At 43.1% G+C, this 17,464-nt stretch overlaps 1 protein-coding gene across 1 annotated transcript; it reads right to left on the bottom strand.

The window, feature by feature from the left end:
- Positions 1-3,446: 3,446 nt before the first annotated feature.
- Positions 3,447-12,200, bottom strand: TMT1A (thiol methyltransferase 1A). The gene is made up of 2 exons (XM_008140675.3): positions 11,310-12,200; positions 3,447-3,753 (listed from the first exon to the last, which is right to left on the bottom strand). Exons 1-2 carry the CDS (start codon positions 11,805-11,807, stop codon positions 3,517-3,519), a joined length of 735 nt encoding a protein of 244 aa, XP_008138897.2. The 5' UTR covers positions 11,808-12,200; the 3' UTR covers positions 3,447-3,516.
- Positions 12,201-17,464: the final 5,264 nt, after the last annotated feature.

A 17,464-nucleotide genomic window follows, 5' to 3' on the forward strand; every position in this document is an offset into this window, starting at 1 on the left:
TCTTCCTCCTGGATAGACCATATTCTGTTCTCTTCCCGAGCTTCTCCCTCGTAGATAGCATCATCACAGTTGTATGCTTCAGCAGAGAGGGACCAGGTCTAGCTTATTCAGGACTCTTAAGCCAAGCACCAAGAGCGGAGGACACAGTAGGCACTCACATTTGTTGAATGAAGTTCAACATTTACTAAGCACCAAGGGCTTCACATCATTAACTCCTCACCATATCTCTGTAGGTAGATATTATCCCCATTAGCAGGTGAGGAAAGTGAGACAAGAGAAGTAACTTGCTCAAGGTCACACAGTCAATGAATGACATAGCCAGGACTTGCCCTCGGTCACTTTGATGCCAAAGCCAGTGTCATCTTGACTTTTATTTTTCTCATTGTATGCAATTATCCCTCTGAAAAGCCAGTGTTGTAAGCACAGTACTGTGTGATCTACCGCAGGAAAGCAGAGGGTCAGATCAAAATGCAGCAATGAGCCCTGGCTGGTGTGCTCAATGGTTAGAGCATCAGCCTGAGCACCAAAGGGTCCCAGATTCAGTTCCCAGGCAAGAGTTCATACCTGGGTTGCAGGTTATACATTGCCCTGCCTCCCGCACATGGCCCTGTCTCTCTTCATCTCTCTCTCTTCCTCCCCCTCCCTTCCACTCTCTCTTTAAAAAAAATTTTTTTTAAATGCAGCAATGAGCTTATCCTGGGCATTTGTCGTGTGCCTTCCCAGCATCCATTCCCCCTTACCCCAGTCACAGGCTCTGTTTTCACCTGGATAATCCACAAGTCTCCTTGTCTCAGTCCACATGATCTGGGTGTGCTCAACCCCAGGGATGGAACACGGGGACCTACACTTGAGCCAATCAGCATAACCCATCCCATCTAAACATGATTGGTTCAGGAAAGGGCTGTGACCCAGGTTTGTCAATAGGAGCCTGATGAGACTCAGTCCTCAGGCTGTTGGAATGATCATAAGCATGTGTCATTCTGGGCCTGCGGAGGAAGGCAGTGAGAAAATAACATGGCAGCTGTAGTCAAAACAGGTTTTGTGGTGTTGGGAATCGGGGCTTATAAGACTTGCTCCTTAACTTGTGGAATGTCAGAAACACCATTTATTTCTTTCTCTACACCTTAGTGTTGTCTATAGAAAGTGAGGATAGGCCTGGCCGGTGTTGTTCAGTGGTTAGAGTGCTGTCCCATACACTGAAGGGTCCCAGGTTCTATTCCTGGTCAGGACACAGGCCCAGGTTGCAGGTTCAATCCCTGGTCGGGGTGCGGGAGGCAACTGATGGATGTTTTTCTCTTGCTCTCTCCCTTTCTTGCTCTCGAATCAATGAAAAACATATCCCCAGGTGAGGACTAAGAAAGAAAAAGGGAGGATAATATTTGCCAAACCACTTAAGACAAGAAGGAATTGGTAAGAATGTGCCTAGTACTTCGTACTTGGCTGTTATTTGCCTTCCAACATGCCAATATCATTTCACCAGGTCACCCTGTGGCTTTTCATAGTTCTCCCTCACTAGACTGACCCAACCAGTAGTGAGGTGGGTAGAGGAAGGAGGTTCCTACTTTGGGGAGACTGCAGTGGGAGGGGATTCATGCTCCATTGCGCAGGAGGCCTTCGGTGAGTGTCCAAACCTCACCGTAACAGTAACTGTTTCCTTGTCCCACAGAGAGAACTGAGCTTCCTTTCTTTCTGCTCTCTGGATTTCACAAACGGGGTCTTTGGACTTGAATTTTTCAAAACACATTCTGATCCTTCCAAAATTGCTTTTTCTAAAACCTGCTAGCTGTGTTTACTAGTATAGTTACCTGGCTGAGGAAAGACAAATCTGTATGTTTAAACAGCTTAACTTTCCACGAGGAAGGAAAGCCCTCCCAAAGACATAAAGAAAAATGAAACCAAGCCAGTAAACATATAAACTGTTTATTTTATTTCCATTCCTAAAATGCATATGAATTTATTGATTTGCTATTTAAAATAGGCCTTTTGCAAAATCATCTCAGAAAATATACTAAATTTATTAAAATACATGCAAACTATTTCTGAAAATTCTACTCTTAAACCCTCTGACTGATCAGCCCAACACTTGTGTTCAACACAATTTCAATGATTTTCAGAGGTTTTCGTGGTTGCAAGGAACTAAGAAATCATCTTGGGATGGGGTGGAAATTTGATCATCATAATCCAACAAATACTCGTCCACTTCTTTCCACGCTCACAAATTGTCTGGTTTTAGGGGCTCTTACAAAGTGTACCTAATTATACCAGGGTTTCCTAATTACAGTGAGTGGGCCTCTTCCTTGCCTGCAATTGACTTCATTCAGGAAAGTATATGCTAGTCAGTGGTCGGCAAACCGCGGCTCGTGAGCCGCGGTTTGCCGCTCTGTTGACTAATGAGTTTGCCGACCACTGGGATAGGGGCTTAATCACAAGGAACAACAACAGCCTGTAATGATTGGAATCGAGAGTCTAGGTCAGTGGTCGGCAAACTCATTAGTCAACGGAGCGGCAAACCGTGGCTCACGAGCCGCAGTTTGCGGACCACTGTGCTAGATAATAAGGAAAATGAACCCGAGAACCTTAACTGCCTCAGACAGTTTCATGAAAATACTAAAGTGTCAAGTATAATTTTCAACTAGTCTTCTTTTATTCAGTTTGCGAATCATTAAGGTATTTTCATTTGTCCTTTCTCAAAGTTTTCTTTTGAGTGATTTAACTACTTATTTCACCAAGCTCTCAAATCAAAGAGGGGGTGAAATTCAAATCTGTTGGGTAACAACTTAACTAAGATAGTTGAAGTTACTGAATAAACTAAGGTTTGCGGATAATGGTAGACTTCAATTTCAAAAGCTCATTGTTTCCTTTTATTTTTTTAAAAATATAATTTTATTGACTTTAGAGAAGAAGGGAGAGGGAAAGACAGAAACATCAATGATGAGAGAGAATCATGCCTCCTGTATGACCCCCACTGGGGACTGAGCCCACAACCTGGGCGTGTGCCCTGACCAGAATCTAACCGTGACCTCCGGTTCATAGGTCAACACCCAATCACCGAGTCACTGTTGGCTGGGCTCATTGTTTCCTTTTAAAGGAGAGTTCGAAGCTATTTTGTATTTGTTTTGTTTTCTTTAGCTAATTTATTCAACAGATATCTCTTAAGCACTTATTATATGCCAGGCATTGGGAATACAATGATGGGAGAACAAACAGCACTTAAAAAGTGCTCATAGAAATATATGTTTACAAATGATGGTGTTATAAAAGAAAATAACGTATGTAGAAGTAAACTCAAATCCTAGTACAGCCTAAATAAAACTAGAAAACAGCGATGCAACCTAACGTGGACGGATTCTTCGGGAGACAATGGAAAATGGCTAAACAGGGTATAAGGTAAACATTTTAGGATGAAATTCAGCTTTACCTGAAAAAGGGTTTCTCTTTTCCCAATTAGTATTTAAGTGTAAAACAGAAGCCTTAGGTGATCTGAGCCATTCATTCGGCTCTCTGCTCCCACTGGCGCTATTTCACGGCATATCCACAGATGTGCGGGCGCACCAGCGCCCAGGACAGCGGGGCCTGCAGGCGCTGCAGCTGCAGCCTGGAGAAGCCGGCCCGCTCCACTGCCTTCCAGCTCTCTCGGGTCAGGTTGCACCCGTCAAACAGAAGGTACCAGACAGGCTCCAGGACCTGTTGCCAGAAGTAACTCCAGGTTGAACGCTCAGCTGCTACATGCTCCAGGAAATAAAAGGCCCCGCCCTGGAAAAGAAAAGAAAGAAAACCCATTTCAAGGATTTTAGTTTGGGGAGAGCAGATTTATAAGATGAGTGAAGCGTCAGATATCAGTGGCCCCGGAGATCAACTTCGTGAGAAGACACGGATAAGTTACTAGGACATCATTTTGGTCAATAGTTTCATCTGTCAAATTTTACCCAGAGCTGCCACTCTAAAGCAATTATTAACACTTCTATTGTCTGATCATAAAAGCAATACATAATAATAGCTAAAACTTAACTTTTGCACTCGGATGTCGGATGTCGAGTGTGACTCGACACGGTTAGCATTAGAATAAAGGAATAGAGAAAAAAGCAAGCGAGTGCAAAGGGTTAAAGCAGTTACTATGTACAAAAAAATATATTTTTAAAAAATATATATATACACACACACACATACACACACACACACACACACACTTTATTTTTTAATTTCAGAAAGGAAGGGAGAAGGGAACAAAAGATCGAAACATCAGTGATGAGAGAGAATCATTGATCAGCTGCCTCCTGCACACCCCACACGGGGGATTGAGCCCAAAAGCCAGGCATGTGCCTGCCCAGGAATCGAACCGTGACCTCCTGGTTCATAAGTTGACACTCAACCACTGAGTCACGCTGGCTGGGCGATACTATCTCCTTAATGCCTACCATGTGTTAATCCACACAATAAATTTATTTGGTAAAGTATTATTATCATTCTTATTTTTACAGATGAGGAAGTAAGCACAGAAAATAAGCAACTTGCCTAAGGTCCCTCAGCTTATAAACGTTAGAATCTGGTTTGGCTCCAGAGGCTGGCAATACTATCTCACCAATATGTTTATTTAAAAAATTTTAGGAAATTCAGAAAAGTAAAAAAAAAAAAAAAAATCAACTATTGCCCTAGCTGGTTTTGCTCAGTGGATAGAGCGTCAGCCTGTGGAGTGAAGGATCTTGGGTTCGATTTCAGTCCAGCTCCTATACCTGGGTTGTAGGCTCGGTCCCCAGGAGGGGGCGTGCAGGAAGCAGCCGATCAATGATTCTCTCTCATCATTGATGTTTTTCTCTCTCTCCCTTCCTCTCTGAAATCAATAAAAATATATTTGCCCTAACTGGTTTGGCTCAGTGGATAGAGCGTTGGCCGGCGGACTCAAGGGTCCCAGGTTTCGATTCTGGGCAAGGGCATGTACCTTGGTTGCAGGTACATCCCCAGTGTGGAGTGTGTAGGATGCAGCTGATTGATGTTTCTCTCTCATTGATGTTTCTAACTCTCTATCCCTCTCCCTTCCTTTCTGTAAAAAATCAATAAAATATATTTTTAAAAAAAAATATATATATATTTTAAAAATCAACTATCATTTCACCACCTCGTGATAACTACAGTTAAGGTTTTGTGTGCATTTTTATATGAATATGTATTTTTTCCAAAAACTAGGATTGGAATGTATGTTCTGTTTTGTAACTTGCTTGATTTATTTATGTATTTGAATATTATTCTAAAACATAATTTTAAAAAATCTTCACATAATATTTCACACCACTGTAGGTACCATCTGTTATTTAACTATTCTCATTTAGGTTATTTCTAATTTTTCACTATTATGAATATGGTTACAGTGACTATCCTAACCCATAAATCTTGGTGACCATCTCTAATTCCTTCCAAATAAATAACTTGCTAAAAAGTGGAATTGCTGAGCCAAAAGTCTCTGCTGTTTGCCCTGGCTGGGTGGCTCAGTTGGTTGGAGCATTGCCTTGTACACGGAAAGGTGGTGGGTTCAATTCCCGGTCAGAGCACATACCCAGGTTGTGGGTTCGATCCCCAGTCGGGGCACATGTGGGAGGCAACTGATAGATGTTTCTCTCTCTCCCTTCTTCTCTCGAAAATCAATAAAAAACAACAACATAATCCTCGGGTGAGGATTTAAAAAAAAAAAGTCTTTGCCTTTTTAAAGCTGTTGGTGCAGGTTGTCATACTGCCCTTTGGAAAAGATGTAGCAAATTTACACTCAGACCAGCCGTGGGTGTGAGCGCCCATTTCCAATAAACTCCTCAGTACTCCCCCTGCCCCGCATCTTTGTTAATTTGATGGGCAAAATGGTATTATATTTTCAATACTATGCATGTCTTTAATATTTTTAATAGATATAACATCTTTTATGAAACCTTACGGATGATTTGGATTTTTTATTTTCTAATTTGTCTGTTAATGGCCTTTAACAGTTTTCTACTAGGGTGTGTTTTTTTTTGTTTTTTTCTTACTAATTAGTAGGGACGTTTTCCCCAGTTTGCCATTTAATTACTTTAAATTTTTTTATTTTAGAGAGGAAGGGAGAGGGAGAGAGAGAGAGAAACATCAGTGATGAAAGAGAATCATTGATTGGCTGCCTCCTGCACAACCCCTACTGGGGACCGAGCCCACAACCCGGGCATGTGCCCTGACCGGGAATCGAACTGTGACCTCCTGGTTCATAGGTTGACACACTCAACCACTGAGCCACACCAGCTGGGCCTTTTAATTACTTTTAAAGAAATTCTACTTCTTTTAGTTTATTCATGTGAAAATTGTTCTGTCTCTGCTTTGCAAACCTGTGGGAGAGTCCGAATCCACACCACCACGCACTGCCTGAGACTAACTAACCATGTCTTATATTTCTGTACCATTGTCACAAGAACGTAAGCATGATTAATTAAAATACTGAATGAGCTCAGGGTGTTAGTGAATTCATGGTAACACTTTGTCAGGAGGTATTTTATTCAACCAGTGGCTGCTCTGCGTAGAGGACTGTCATGTAGGAATCTGCCAGCGCTGCCCTCATCCAGGGCAGTCCTGTAAATGTAGGTCAAGCCTAGACCCAATAGAGGCCGCACGTTATTAGGACGTCTTCAGAAGTGCTCGGCCCATCGCTGAGCTGAGCAGGAGGAAAGGGACCTTCCAAAACCCGTGGTGGCTGCCCCGCTCTCCCTAACCTCCTCCCGCTACCCTAATCTTGGCTATCCCAGGCAGACAGCTGAGAGATGGAGTTCCCCCAAATTCTCTGGGTAAGTCTGAGAGCTGTGTTCATGAATGGAAAACGTGCTATTTCCTGATTTTAAAAAATTGCATAGAATTGGACAGGAGAGAGAGGAGGAGACTCAGGTCGGGGAGGTGGCTGTTGCCCTCTGGATAAAACAGCGACTGCCAAGTGGACAGCTGCATATGCAGGTTCACGGTTAGAAGGGAGATCTGGGCCAGATGTTTTGATTTGGACACCATCTGTGTATGGGTAGTAATTGAAAATTTTTGGGGTGAGTGATATAACCCAGGGGGATGTATAAATGAAATGAGAACCGAAAAAGAAACTTCAGTATTTGGGGATGGGTGGAGGAAGAACAGTCAGCAAACGTGATAGAAATGTTCAAGTCAGAGAAATGAAAAGTCCAGAGACGAGCAGTGTGGTGCAGCCATAACAAATATTTGCATTAAATGAAGTCAGACCTACTAGCTATATAACTTTGGGCAAGTTTCTTAACCTCTTTGAGTCTGTTTCCTCAACCCAACATGAAGACAATACCTATGCCCGGCTGATGTGGCTTAGCGGTTGAGCATCAACCTGTGAACCATGAGATCACGGTTCGATTCCCGGTCAGGGCACATGCCTGGGTTGCCGGCTCAATCCGCAGTAGGGGGTGTGCAAGAGGCAGCCAATCAATGATTCTCTCTCATCATTGATGTTTCTCTCTCTCTCTCCCTCTCCCTTCCTCTCTGAAATCAATAAAGATAAGTTTTTAAAAATGGGGGCGGGGGGGGGGGGAGAGACAATACCTACTTTAAAGGACTGTTGTGAGGATTAAATGAGACTGTGATAAAGCTCCTGGTTATAATCAGCAAAGAATGGGTGCTTCCCAGGAGCTAAGGCGGTCTACAAGAATATGGTCTCCTTAAGAGCATTATCAGTACTAGGAAACGGAGATGTTAATTACTTGCTTTGCAGGGAGGGGTGCTGTGAGATTAGTAACTCTGTGAGCAAAACATCTACTAACCATGCCTAGTGAGTGTGCAGTCTTAGGACACAACCCAGCTCTTGAATATAAGAATCAGACCTTTTTCATTTATTACTTTGATGTCGGCCTATCCTTGTGCCAAAGACAAAGTTACATTTTGCCTCTAAACACTATCTCCAAGTCCTTTTATTCCCGAGGAACTTCCTCTATCCTACATAATAAAAGCGTAGTATGCAAATTGTCCCCTCCACTGGGAGTTGTTCAGGGGGAGTTCGACCAGGGGGCGGGGCCGGCCGGGGGAAGGGAGGGAGGCCCCGGCCAGCAGCTGGCAGCTGCTAGAGACCCTACCAGTGCCCGAATTTCATGCACTGGGCCTTTAGTTAGAAAATAAAATGGGGGATTATAGACACCCTTTTCTCCTAGAAAAGTAAATTAAAATGTTAAGATAGCCATACTTTCTTTGTGTTCAACTATATTTAGAGTAAAACTATTTTAAACTAGTTTTAAAAAAATAAATAAAGGTAAATGTGGAAATTACACACAGGTATTAAAAATTTCAAACTAGCCAAAACCGGTTTGGCTCAGTGGATAGAGCGTCAGCCTGTGGACTCAAGGGTCCCAGGTTCGATTCGGGTCAAGGGCATGTACCTTGGTTGCAGGGCACATCCCCAGTAGGGGGTGTGCAGGAGGCAGCTGATCGATGTTTCTCTCTCATCGATGTTTCTAACTCTCTATCCCTCTCTCTTCCTCTCTGTAAAAAATCAATAAAATATATTTTAAAAAAAAGAATTTCAAACTATGCAGAAAGGAATAAAATGAAAAGAAATTCTTCCCCACCTCCATCCCATTCCCAAGAGGTACCACTGCTAATATTTTCTTGTCTGTCATTCCCATTAACATATATACATATTTAGGTATATTCTTTCCCACCTCACACACTTTGATGTAGGTTTATACTCTACATCATATTCTACACTTTGATTTTTTTTCATTTAACATTATCTCTTGGGAATTTGTTCATGTCCACATAGATAACTCCTCCTTGTTGGCTTTTCGGACTTCTAGGTTATTTCGAATTTGTGCTATTACAAAAACTATAATGGATGAGTATTTGCACATTTGTGCAGTATTGCTACAGGATAAATTCATACTGGGTAAAATAGTATGTTCACCTTAAATTTTGATATATTTGTTTTTGCTTCCCTTGCCTTTGAGGTCAAGTTCATAAAATCCTCTCTAAGACCAAAGTCCTTTAGTTTAGTACCTATATTTCCTTCTATATTAGAGACGCTGTAGAGAAAAAGGAATCCTCATTCACTGCTGGTGGGAATGTAAACTGGTACCGATGCTATGGAAAGCAGTATGGAGAATCCTCAAAAAATTAAGAATAGAGTTACCATATGACACAGCAACTCCTCTTTTGGGTATCTACCAGAAAATTTTGAAAACACTTGTTTGTAAAGATATATGTACTCCGCCCTAGTTGGTTTGGCTCAGTGGATGGAGTGTAGGCCTGCGGACTGAAGGGTCCCAGGTTCGATTCCGGTCAAGGGCACATGCCCGGGTTGCAGGCTTGATCCCCAGTGGGGGGTGTGCAGGAGGCAGCCGATCAATGATTCTCTCTCATCATTGATGTTTCTATCTCTCTCTCCCTCTCTCTTCCTCTCTGAAATAAATAAAAATATATTTAAAACAAAAACATTAAAAAAGAAGATATATGTACTCCTATGTTCACTGCAGCATTATTCACAGTGGAAGCAACCAAAATGTTCTTTAAAAACAAACAAACATATATATATATTTAATTGATTTCAGAGAGGAAATGTGCCCTTGACCGGAATCGAACTCAGGACCCTTCAGTCAGCAGCCTGACGCTCTATCCACTGAGCCAAACCAGCTAGGGCTGAAGTGTCCTTTGATAGATGGTTGGATAAAGAAGGTGTGGTACATTTGTACAATGGAATACTACTCAGCCATAAGAAAATATGAAATACTGCCATTTGCAACAGCATGGATAGATCTTGAGACTATCATGCTAAGTGAAATAAGTCAGACAGAAAAAGTCGAGAACTATATGATTTCACTCATATGTGGGATATAAAACTGAAAATGACAATGAGCAAACAACTCGTAGACATAGACAACAGTATGGAAGTTTCCAAAGAGGAAAGGGATGGGGAGGTAGTAAAGGGTAAAGAGGGTCAAATGTATGGTGATGGAAGGAGATTTGACTTTGGGCGGTAAGCAGACAGTGCAATATGCATGATGTATTATAGAACTGTACACTTGAAACCTATATAATTTTATTAACCAATGTCACTCCAATAAATTCAAGTAAAAAAAATTGATATTATCAAATTGCCCTCCAAGGAGAGCACTTCCTCCAATGTGCATGGGGTGTCCAATCTCCCAAATGCACCCCAACACCATACTGACCTTAAAAGTCTCTGACAGTATAATTGGTAAAAATGGTATCTTGCTTTAATTTGTTCTTCAATTGTAAGGTTGAGCATTTAAATCATATTATTGGCTGTTTTTATTTATATTTCTGTTCCTGCTCTTTGCCTATTTTTTCCTTGTGTTTTTCTTATTGATTTAAAAAAATCCTACCACCTGGCAGGTGTGGCTCAGTTGGTTGAGGGTCAGCCCCTGCACCAGAAGGTCACTGGTTCGATTCCCCGTCAGGGTACGTGGTGCCCAAGTTGTGGACTCGATCCCCTGAAGGGGGTGTGCAGGAGGCAGCCAATAATTGTTTCTCTCTCACTGATATTTCTCTCTCTCCTCTCCCTTCCTCTCTCTGAAGTCAATAAAAACATATTGTAAAAAATTCTACTGACCTTTGACTAGTAATGTCATTTAATAGGAAGAAAGTTAACCCTTTGTCTACCATCCCTGGCAAATATTTTTTCTAAGTTTGTTCTTGTTTATAGTACTTTTTTCCCTGCAGTTTAATTTCTTTCTTTCTTTATTTTTTTAGTTTTTATTGATTTCAGAGAGGAAGGGAGAGGGAGAGAAGAAATATCAATGATGAGAGCAAATCATTGATTAGCTGCCTCCTGCATGCCCCCTACTGGGGATCGAGCCCGCAACCTGGGCATGTGCCCTTGACCTGAATCGAACCTGGGACCCTTCCATCCTCCCTGCAGTTTAAAAATTTTGTGTATTCAGATTTACCAGTCTTTCCCTTTATAGCTTCTCCCCACTCTAAGATTAAAAAAAAAAAAAAAAAAAAAAATCGCCCTAGCCGGTTTGGCTCAGTGGAAAGAGCGTTGGCCTGTGGACTGAAGGGTCCCAGGTTCGATTCCGGTCAAGGGCATGTGCCTTGGTTGCGGGCACATCCCCAGTGGGGGGTGTGCAGGAGGCAACTGATCGATGTTTCTCTCTCATCGATGTTTCTAACTCTCTATCTCTCTAACTTCCTCTCTGTAAAAAATCAATAAAATATATTTTTTTAAAAAATCAATAGTGTCTTTTCTAGTAGTTTTACTTTTTACGTTAGGATGTTTGATTCAGCTGAAATTGACAGGACCGCTCTTGGTGGTTGCTACTCACCAGCCCTCCTCACAGGCTGACACTCACCGGCCTCAGCACCCTGCGCACCTCCTGGAGGATGCGCTCCTGGTTCTCCACGGAGCACAGGACCAGGGTGCACACCACCACGTCCATGGAGCCATCGGCCACCGGGTGCATGTTCTCCCCGGCGGCCACCACGAAGCGCTCAAACTGCACGTGTCGGTTCTCAGCGATGCTCTTGATCAAGAACTTCTCGAAGTTGGGGTTGGGGTCAACGCAGGTCACCCTGCACCCAGGCGGATAGAACTTGAAGTTGGCCCCGGTGCCGCAGCCCAGCTCCAGCAGGCAGAGCTCCCCCGAGGGGCTCCCATGCTCCTGCAGGCTGCTGAAGAGCTCCCGCTTCGTGCTCGCCATCTGCTTGTTGTACACTGAGGTGAGCCTCACCAGGAGGAAGGGGAAGCATCTTTTGCACATCCCGTTCCACAGGCCCAGGAAGTCCAGCAGGTACAGGGGGAATGCCAGGATGCGGACGGCCAGCTGCAGGAGCAGGACGGTAAGCGCCATCACTGGAAGAGGAGGAAACCCCACACGGCTGAGCGCACCGGCTCCTTTAAGGGCGGGCGGCGGCCGCTGGCCGCACTCCGGGCCAATCAGCCGCGGAGGGAGCCGAGCTGGGATCCTGGGCAAGAGGCCAGTTTCGCCCAATCAATGGCCGTGGGCGACAGTGGACTCAGCTTAGTTTTCATGAAGCAAATGAGAAGGTTCCGGTTTCTCCTTCGAAGGAAAGGGGCGTCCCGTCCCTGGTTCTGAATCTGCGCCTGCTCCCCCCGCTCTCGGTTGGGAGACGGCTGCCCGTTTCCCGCCCCAGTTCTCCCCGCAGCGCCCTTACCGTGGGCCCAGCGTCCGGTGACCTCGGCGGGGAGGACAGAGCCGGGGCGGAGCCGGGCCAATCGATGGCGGAAGACCGCGGCCAGCACCCCCCCTCCCCCCGTGGCCCTGCCCCGCACGGACTGCCCACCGGCCACAGTTAACAAGAAATTTCCCTTCGCGCTCTGCGTTCTGGGCTGAGACTCGCAGAGGTTCCTAACTCAGCACAGTTATGTTTAAGTCCCTGTGTTGGGCTGACCATCTTTTAAAGGGCAAGTTTCAATTTCAAATTGTGCACCACATTATTCAGCTAACTTAGATAAAAATCGTTCCCCAGAATATTCACATTTGGAAACCTCAAGCATTCAGATATATTTTCAAGCATCCTTCAATTTTTAACAAGAAAAGCCCCAGCTTTAGGCTGGTTGGGGAACACAGCAATTTTTTAAAATAATGGTTACAGCTCTAGCCGGTTTGGCTCAGTGGATAGAGCATCGGCCTGCGGACTGAAAGGTCCCAGGTTCCATTCCGGTCAAGGGCATGTACCTTGGTTGCGGGCAACCTCCCCAGTAGGGGGTGTGCAGGAGGCAGCTGATCGATGTTTCTAACTTTCTATTCCTCTCCCTTCCTGTCTGTAAAAATCAATAAAATACATTTTTAAAAAATAATGATTACATTAATTTTTTAAAAACTGGGCGATGGATACAGATAATGTGCTATTTTTTCATTATTTGTTATACTCTATACCCGTGGTCGGCAAACTGCGGCTCGCGAGCCACATGCGGCTCTTTGGCCCCTTGAGTGTGGCTCTTCCACAAAATACCACGGCCTGGGCGAGTCTATTTTGAAGAAGTGGCATTAGAAGAAGTTTAAGTTTAAAAAATTTGGCTCTCAAAAGAAATTTCAATTGTTGTACTGTTGATATTTGGCTCTGTTGACTGAGTTTGCCGACACGTATTTTATAAATAGTGTATCTTCCATTTTTAAAATTTATTTATTTATTTATTTTTAAATATATTTTATTGATTTTTTACAGAGAGGAAGGGAGAGGGATAGAGAGGTAGAAACATCGATGAGAGAGAATCATCGACCAGCTGCCTCCTGCACACCCCCCACCAGGGATGTGCCCGCAGCCAATGTACATGCCCTTGACCGGAATCAAACCTGGGACCTTTCAGTCCGCAGGCCGACGCTCTATCCATTGAGCCAAACCGGTTTCGGCCATTTTTAAAATTTATTGATGAGAGAGAGAGAGAAGAAAGAAAGAGAGAGAGAGAGAGAGAGAGAGAGAGAGAGAGAGAGAGAGAGAGATTTGCTTTTCATTTATTTATGTGTTCACTGATTGATTCTTGTATTTGTCCTGACTGGGAATCAAACCCCACAGCCTTGGCATATCAGGACAATGCTCTAACTAACAGCTGCCTGACCAGAGCTATCTATCCCTGTTTTTTGTTAAATATATTTTTATTGATTTCAGAGAGGGAGAGAGAGGGAGAGAGAGGAAGAGAAAGGGAGAAAGAATAATTGATGGCTGCCTCCTGCACACCCCACACTGGGGATCATGCCTGCAACCCTCACATGTGCCCTGACCTGGAATCAAACCATGACCTCCTGGTTCACCTGGCTCACAGGTCGAAGCTCAACCACTGAACCACACCAGCCGTGCTCTATTCCATTTTTAACAGCTTTTCCGAGGTGGAATTGACATACAATAAGTTGTACTACATATTTAGACGCATGGATACAGAGAACAGACTGATGATTGCCAGAGGGAAGGGGATTTAGGGAGCTGGGTGAAAAGGTGAAGGGACAAAGCAGTACAAGTTGGAAGTTACAGAAGAGTCACAGGGATGTAAAGTAAAGCATAGGGGATATAGTCAATATTGCAATAACTATGTTTAGTGACAGCTTAATAAGTTTTGACATACTGTGTACACACCCGTGAAAGCATCATTTCAATCAAGATGATGAACATATCCATCACCGCCCCCTCTCAATTCTCTTCTTGTCACTTTGTGATCCCTGCCTCCTCCCCTCCCCGTCCCAAGGCCACCACTGATCTGTTTTCCATACCTAGAGATTAGTTTGATTTCCTAGACTTTACGTAAATGCAGCCACAGACTATGTGCTTCTTTTGTCTGTCTTCTTTCACTGAGCATATTCTGAGAGTCGTCCCATGTTGCACGTATCCATTGACTTTGTTGTGTTCCATTGTATGGCTGTATAACAGTCTGTTTATCCATTCACCTGGATCTTTGGGTTGTTTCTGGTTTGGGGCTGTTACAAATTAAGCTACAGTAAACAAGTTTACATTTCTTCTGAATAAATTCCTATGAGAATATAGGTATATGTCTAACTTTTAAAAATATATTTTTATGGATTTCAGAGAGGAAGGGGGAGGGAGGGATAGAAACATCAATGATGAGAAAGAATTATTGGTTGGCTGCCTCCTGCATGTTCCACACTGGGGATTGAGCTCCCAACCTGGGCATGTGCCCTTGACCGGGAATGGAACTGTGACCTCCTGGTTCATAAGTCGAAGCTCAACTACTGAGCCACACTTGCAAGCTAATCTGTATTTTTAATGTTTACTTAGCTTAGGAATGTAAATACTTTCATTAGAAAGGCTTTATTTTTGGATATTCAAAGAATCTTGAAAACTTCTTGCAGATATTTTAGTATTTCACAAGGTATGTAATTATTTCTCTGGTAAATTTGTGTCAGTAATTTGAAAATGAAATATCAAGAGAGGCTAACTCTTTCTTCAGCTTATCTGCCTTTAAAGGACATTAAATGCAACCAGTTTATTGGCTTGATATTTCTTTAGGAGCTTAATGACCAGTAAATATAAAATATTGGTAATGACCAGAAGGTATAAAATACAACTAGAATTAACTACGCACAACAGCATACCTAATTATATATAGTAGTGTAGTCTCAATTATATCTAAAGGTAATTATGAAGAACAAGTACTCTTTGTCTTAAAATTTCCAGATCTATTATATTTGTGAATGTAAAAGATTATATAAATATTAGTGGCCCGGTGCATGGATTCGTGCACATTGAAAGGAAATTAATTAAAGAAATATTTTATTATCGCTATTCGCCCTTTCTCTATAATAGAAGTGTCAACCAAATTCATGATCGACAATGACAGATGTAAACACACGTGTGCGATTGGTGCCAGCTTTATACATATACTAGAGGCCCAGTGCATGAGTTCGTGCACCAGTGGGGTCTCTCAGCCTGGCCTGCGGGATCGGGTCGAAACCGGCTCTCCAACATCTCCCAAGGGGTCCTGGATTGAGAGAGAGCACAGGCCAGGCCATGGGACCCCACTGGTGCATGATTGGGGCCAGGGAGGGACACGGGAGGATGGCCAGCCAGGGAGGGACTGTGGGAGGGCTCCAGGGCATGTCTGGCTCGTCTCACTCAGTCCCAATCAGCTGGATCCCAGCAGCAAGCTCACTTACTGGTCAGAGCGTCTGCCCCTGGGTGGTCAGTGCATGTCATAGCAAGCAGTTGAGCAGCTTTAGCATATCATTAGCATATTATACTTTGACTGGTTGAACGGACGACTGGATAACCGGACACTTAGCATATTAGGCTTTTATTATATAGGATAGATAAACTTGCTTAATTAGACCTACTTTCTGATGTAGCTAAACTTTTTCCAGCCCAGTGAAGCACCCCAACTTCTCTTTCAGGTAATTGTCAGTAACACAGCAGTAAATATCAATACAAAGCAGATTATTATTGTAGATCACACAAGGAGAACAAAGGGTAAAATATTTAACTGCAGGAGTATATTCTGCGCAGTGAGAAAACCTGAAGTCATTTTCAAGATCCACCATTTCTTACTTCTTTTTAGTCAGGTCAAGTTTCTAAGCTTTCTAAATTCCCATCTTCTGGCTAATGAAAAGAAAACAGGATTCTGTCAAGGCTCCTATCTACCGACTCTAGGACTTCTATGAGGATCAAATGAGATGAGGCATGGGAAAATGCTTCACAGACATTTGGTTAAAGTGAATAATGTTTGGACCTGGCTATAAAGCAAGTCGTGTTCCTGGGCTGAAGAAACTGCAAGGAGGCTAGTTGCTAGGGAGAGGAAGCCAGGTGTTGCTAGGTGACATCATTACCCAGCGCCCACAGCCACTGTTTCCGGGTTGGGCTGGTATGTGGGCCACATTTTGTATGGTGGGGTCTCGGCAGTATCAGCTGCAGTTTGGTGGGGTGTCACTCCGGGGTGGTGGCAGGCCTGTGTCCGACTTGGGGGAAGCCAAGTGTTGCTTTGTGGGCACCAGGTCCGTGGTGCCGTTTCTCTGTAAATGGCCAGTGCACGTCACAGCAGCTCCTGCATTGAGAATCTGCCCCCTGATGGTCAGTGCGCATTATAGCAACCAGTCAGACAGACACTTAGCATATTAGCCTTTTATGTATATAGATTAGCTTGTTAACTGTAACTTACTATAGAATCCAGTTTTCACTGGTCAAAAACAACCACAGTTCCTTTTTTATCTGACAAAGTACTGATATGCAGAATATATAAAGAACACATTTAGTATAAAGGACATATACAGGATGTCCCCAAAACATGTATACACACTTTAACAGTGGATAGCTCAATTGATGTTTCTTTCTTTTTAGGTTTAACTGATTTGAAATGATGGGTGAAGCCAGACTAAGTTTTGAACAAAGAAAAATTATCCACTAGACTTTTTAATGGGGATACATAAAAGATAAAAGTTATGGTACAAAACTGGCAACAGTTGACAAATTGAGAGCACACAAATACTGAACAAACTGATTCTTTTTTTTATTTTTTATTTCTTTTTATTTTATTGATTTTTTACAGAGAGGAAGAGAGAGGGATAGAGAGTCAGAAACATCGATGAGAGAGACACATCGATCAGCTGCCTCCTGCACACCCCCCACTGGGGATGTGCCCGCAACCAAGGTACATGCCCTTGACCGGAATCGAACCCGGGACCTTTGAGTCCGCAGGCCGACGCTCTATCCACTGAGCCAAACCGGTTTTGGCCAAACTGATTCTTGATATTTGCAATTACATTGTTCGGGTTAACAGCAGTGCCTGGATCAGTTTGAAAATGGTCATTGACAAAAAAATTATTCATTTTTGTAGATGCTTTTAAATTTTGAAAATGAACTGTATGTAAATAAACACTAACTTTAGCATCATTCAGAGTGTGTATACATTTTCTTGGGAAACCCTTTATATGTGTCAGATATTTGCCCCTAGTCTATAACTAAGTTGTCATTTTCTTAGGTATTTCTTTTATTTTGATGAAGTCCAATTTATACATTTTTTCTTATAGTCCATGTTGTCTTGATC

Source organism: Eptesicus fuscus, chromosome 7, assembly GCF_027574615.1.
Source record: "Eptesicus fuscus isolate TK198812 chromosome 7, DD_ASM_mEF_20220401, whole genome shotgun sequence".
NCBI classification, from domain to species: Eukaryota; Metazoa; Chordata; class Mammalia; order Chiroptera; family Vespertilionidae; genus Eptesicus; species Eptesicus fuscus.

Excerpts from the sequence above, each read along its gene's own strand:
- TMT1A (XM_008140675.3), bottom strand. The coding sequence starts at position 11,807 with ATGGCGCTTACCGTCCTGCTCCTGCAGCTGGCCGTCCGCATCCTGGCA. Across the intron at positions 3,754-11,309 it reads TGCGCAGGGTGCTGAGGCCG|GGCGGGGCCTTTTATTTCCT; the intron begins GTGAGTGTCAGC and ends TTTCTTTTCCAG.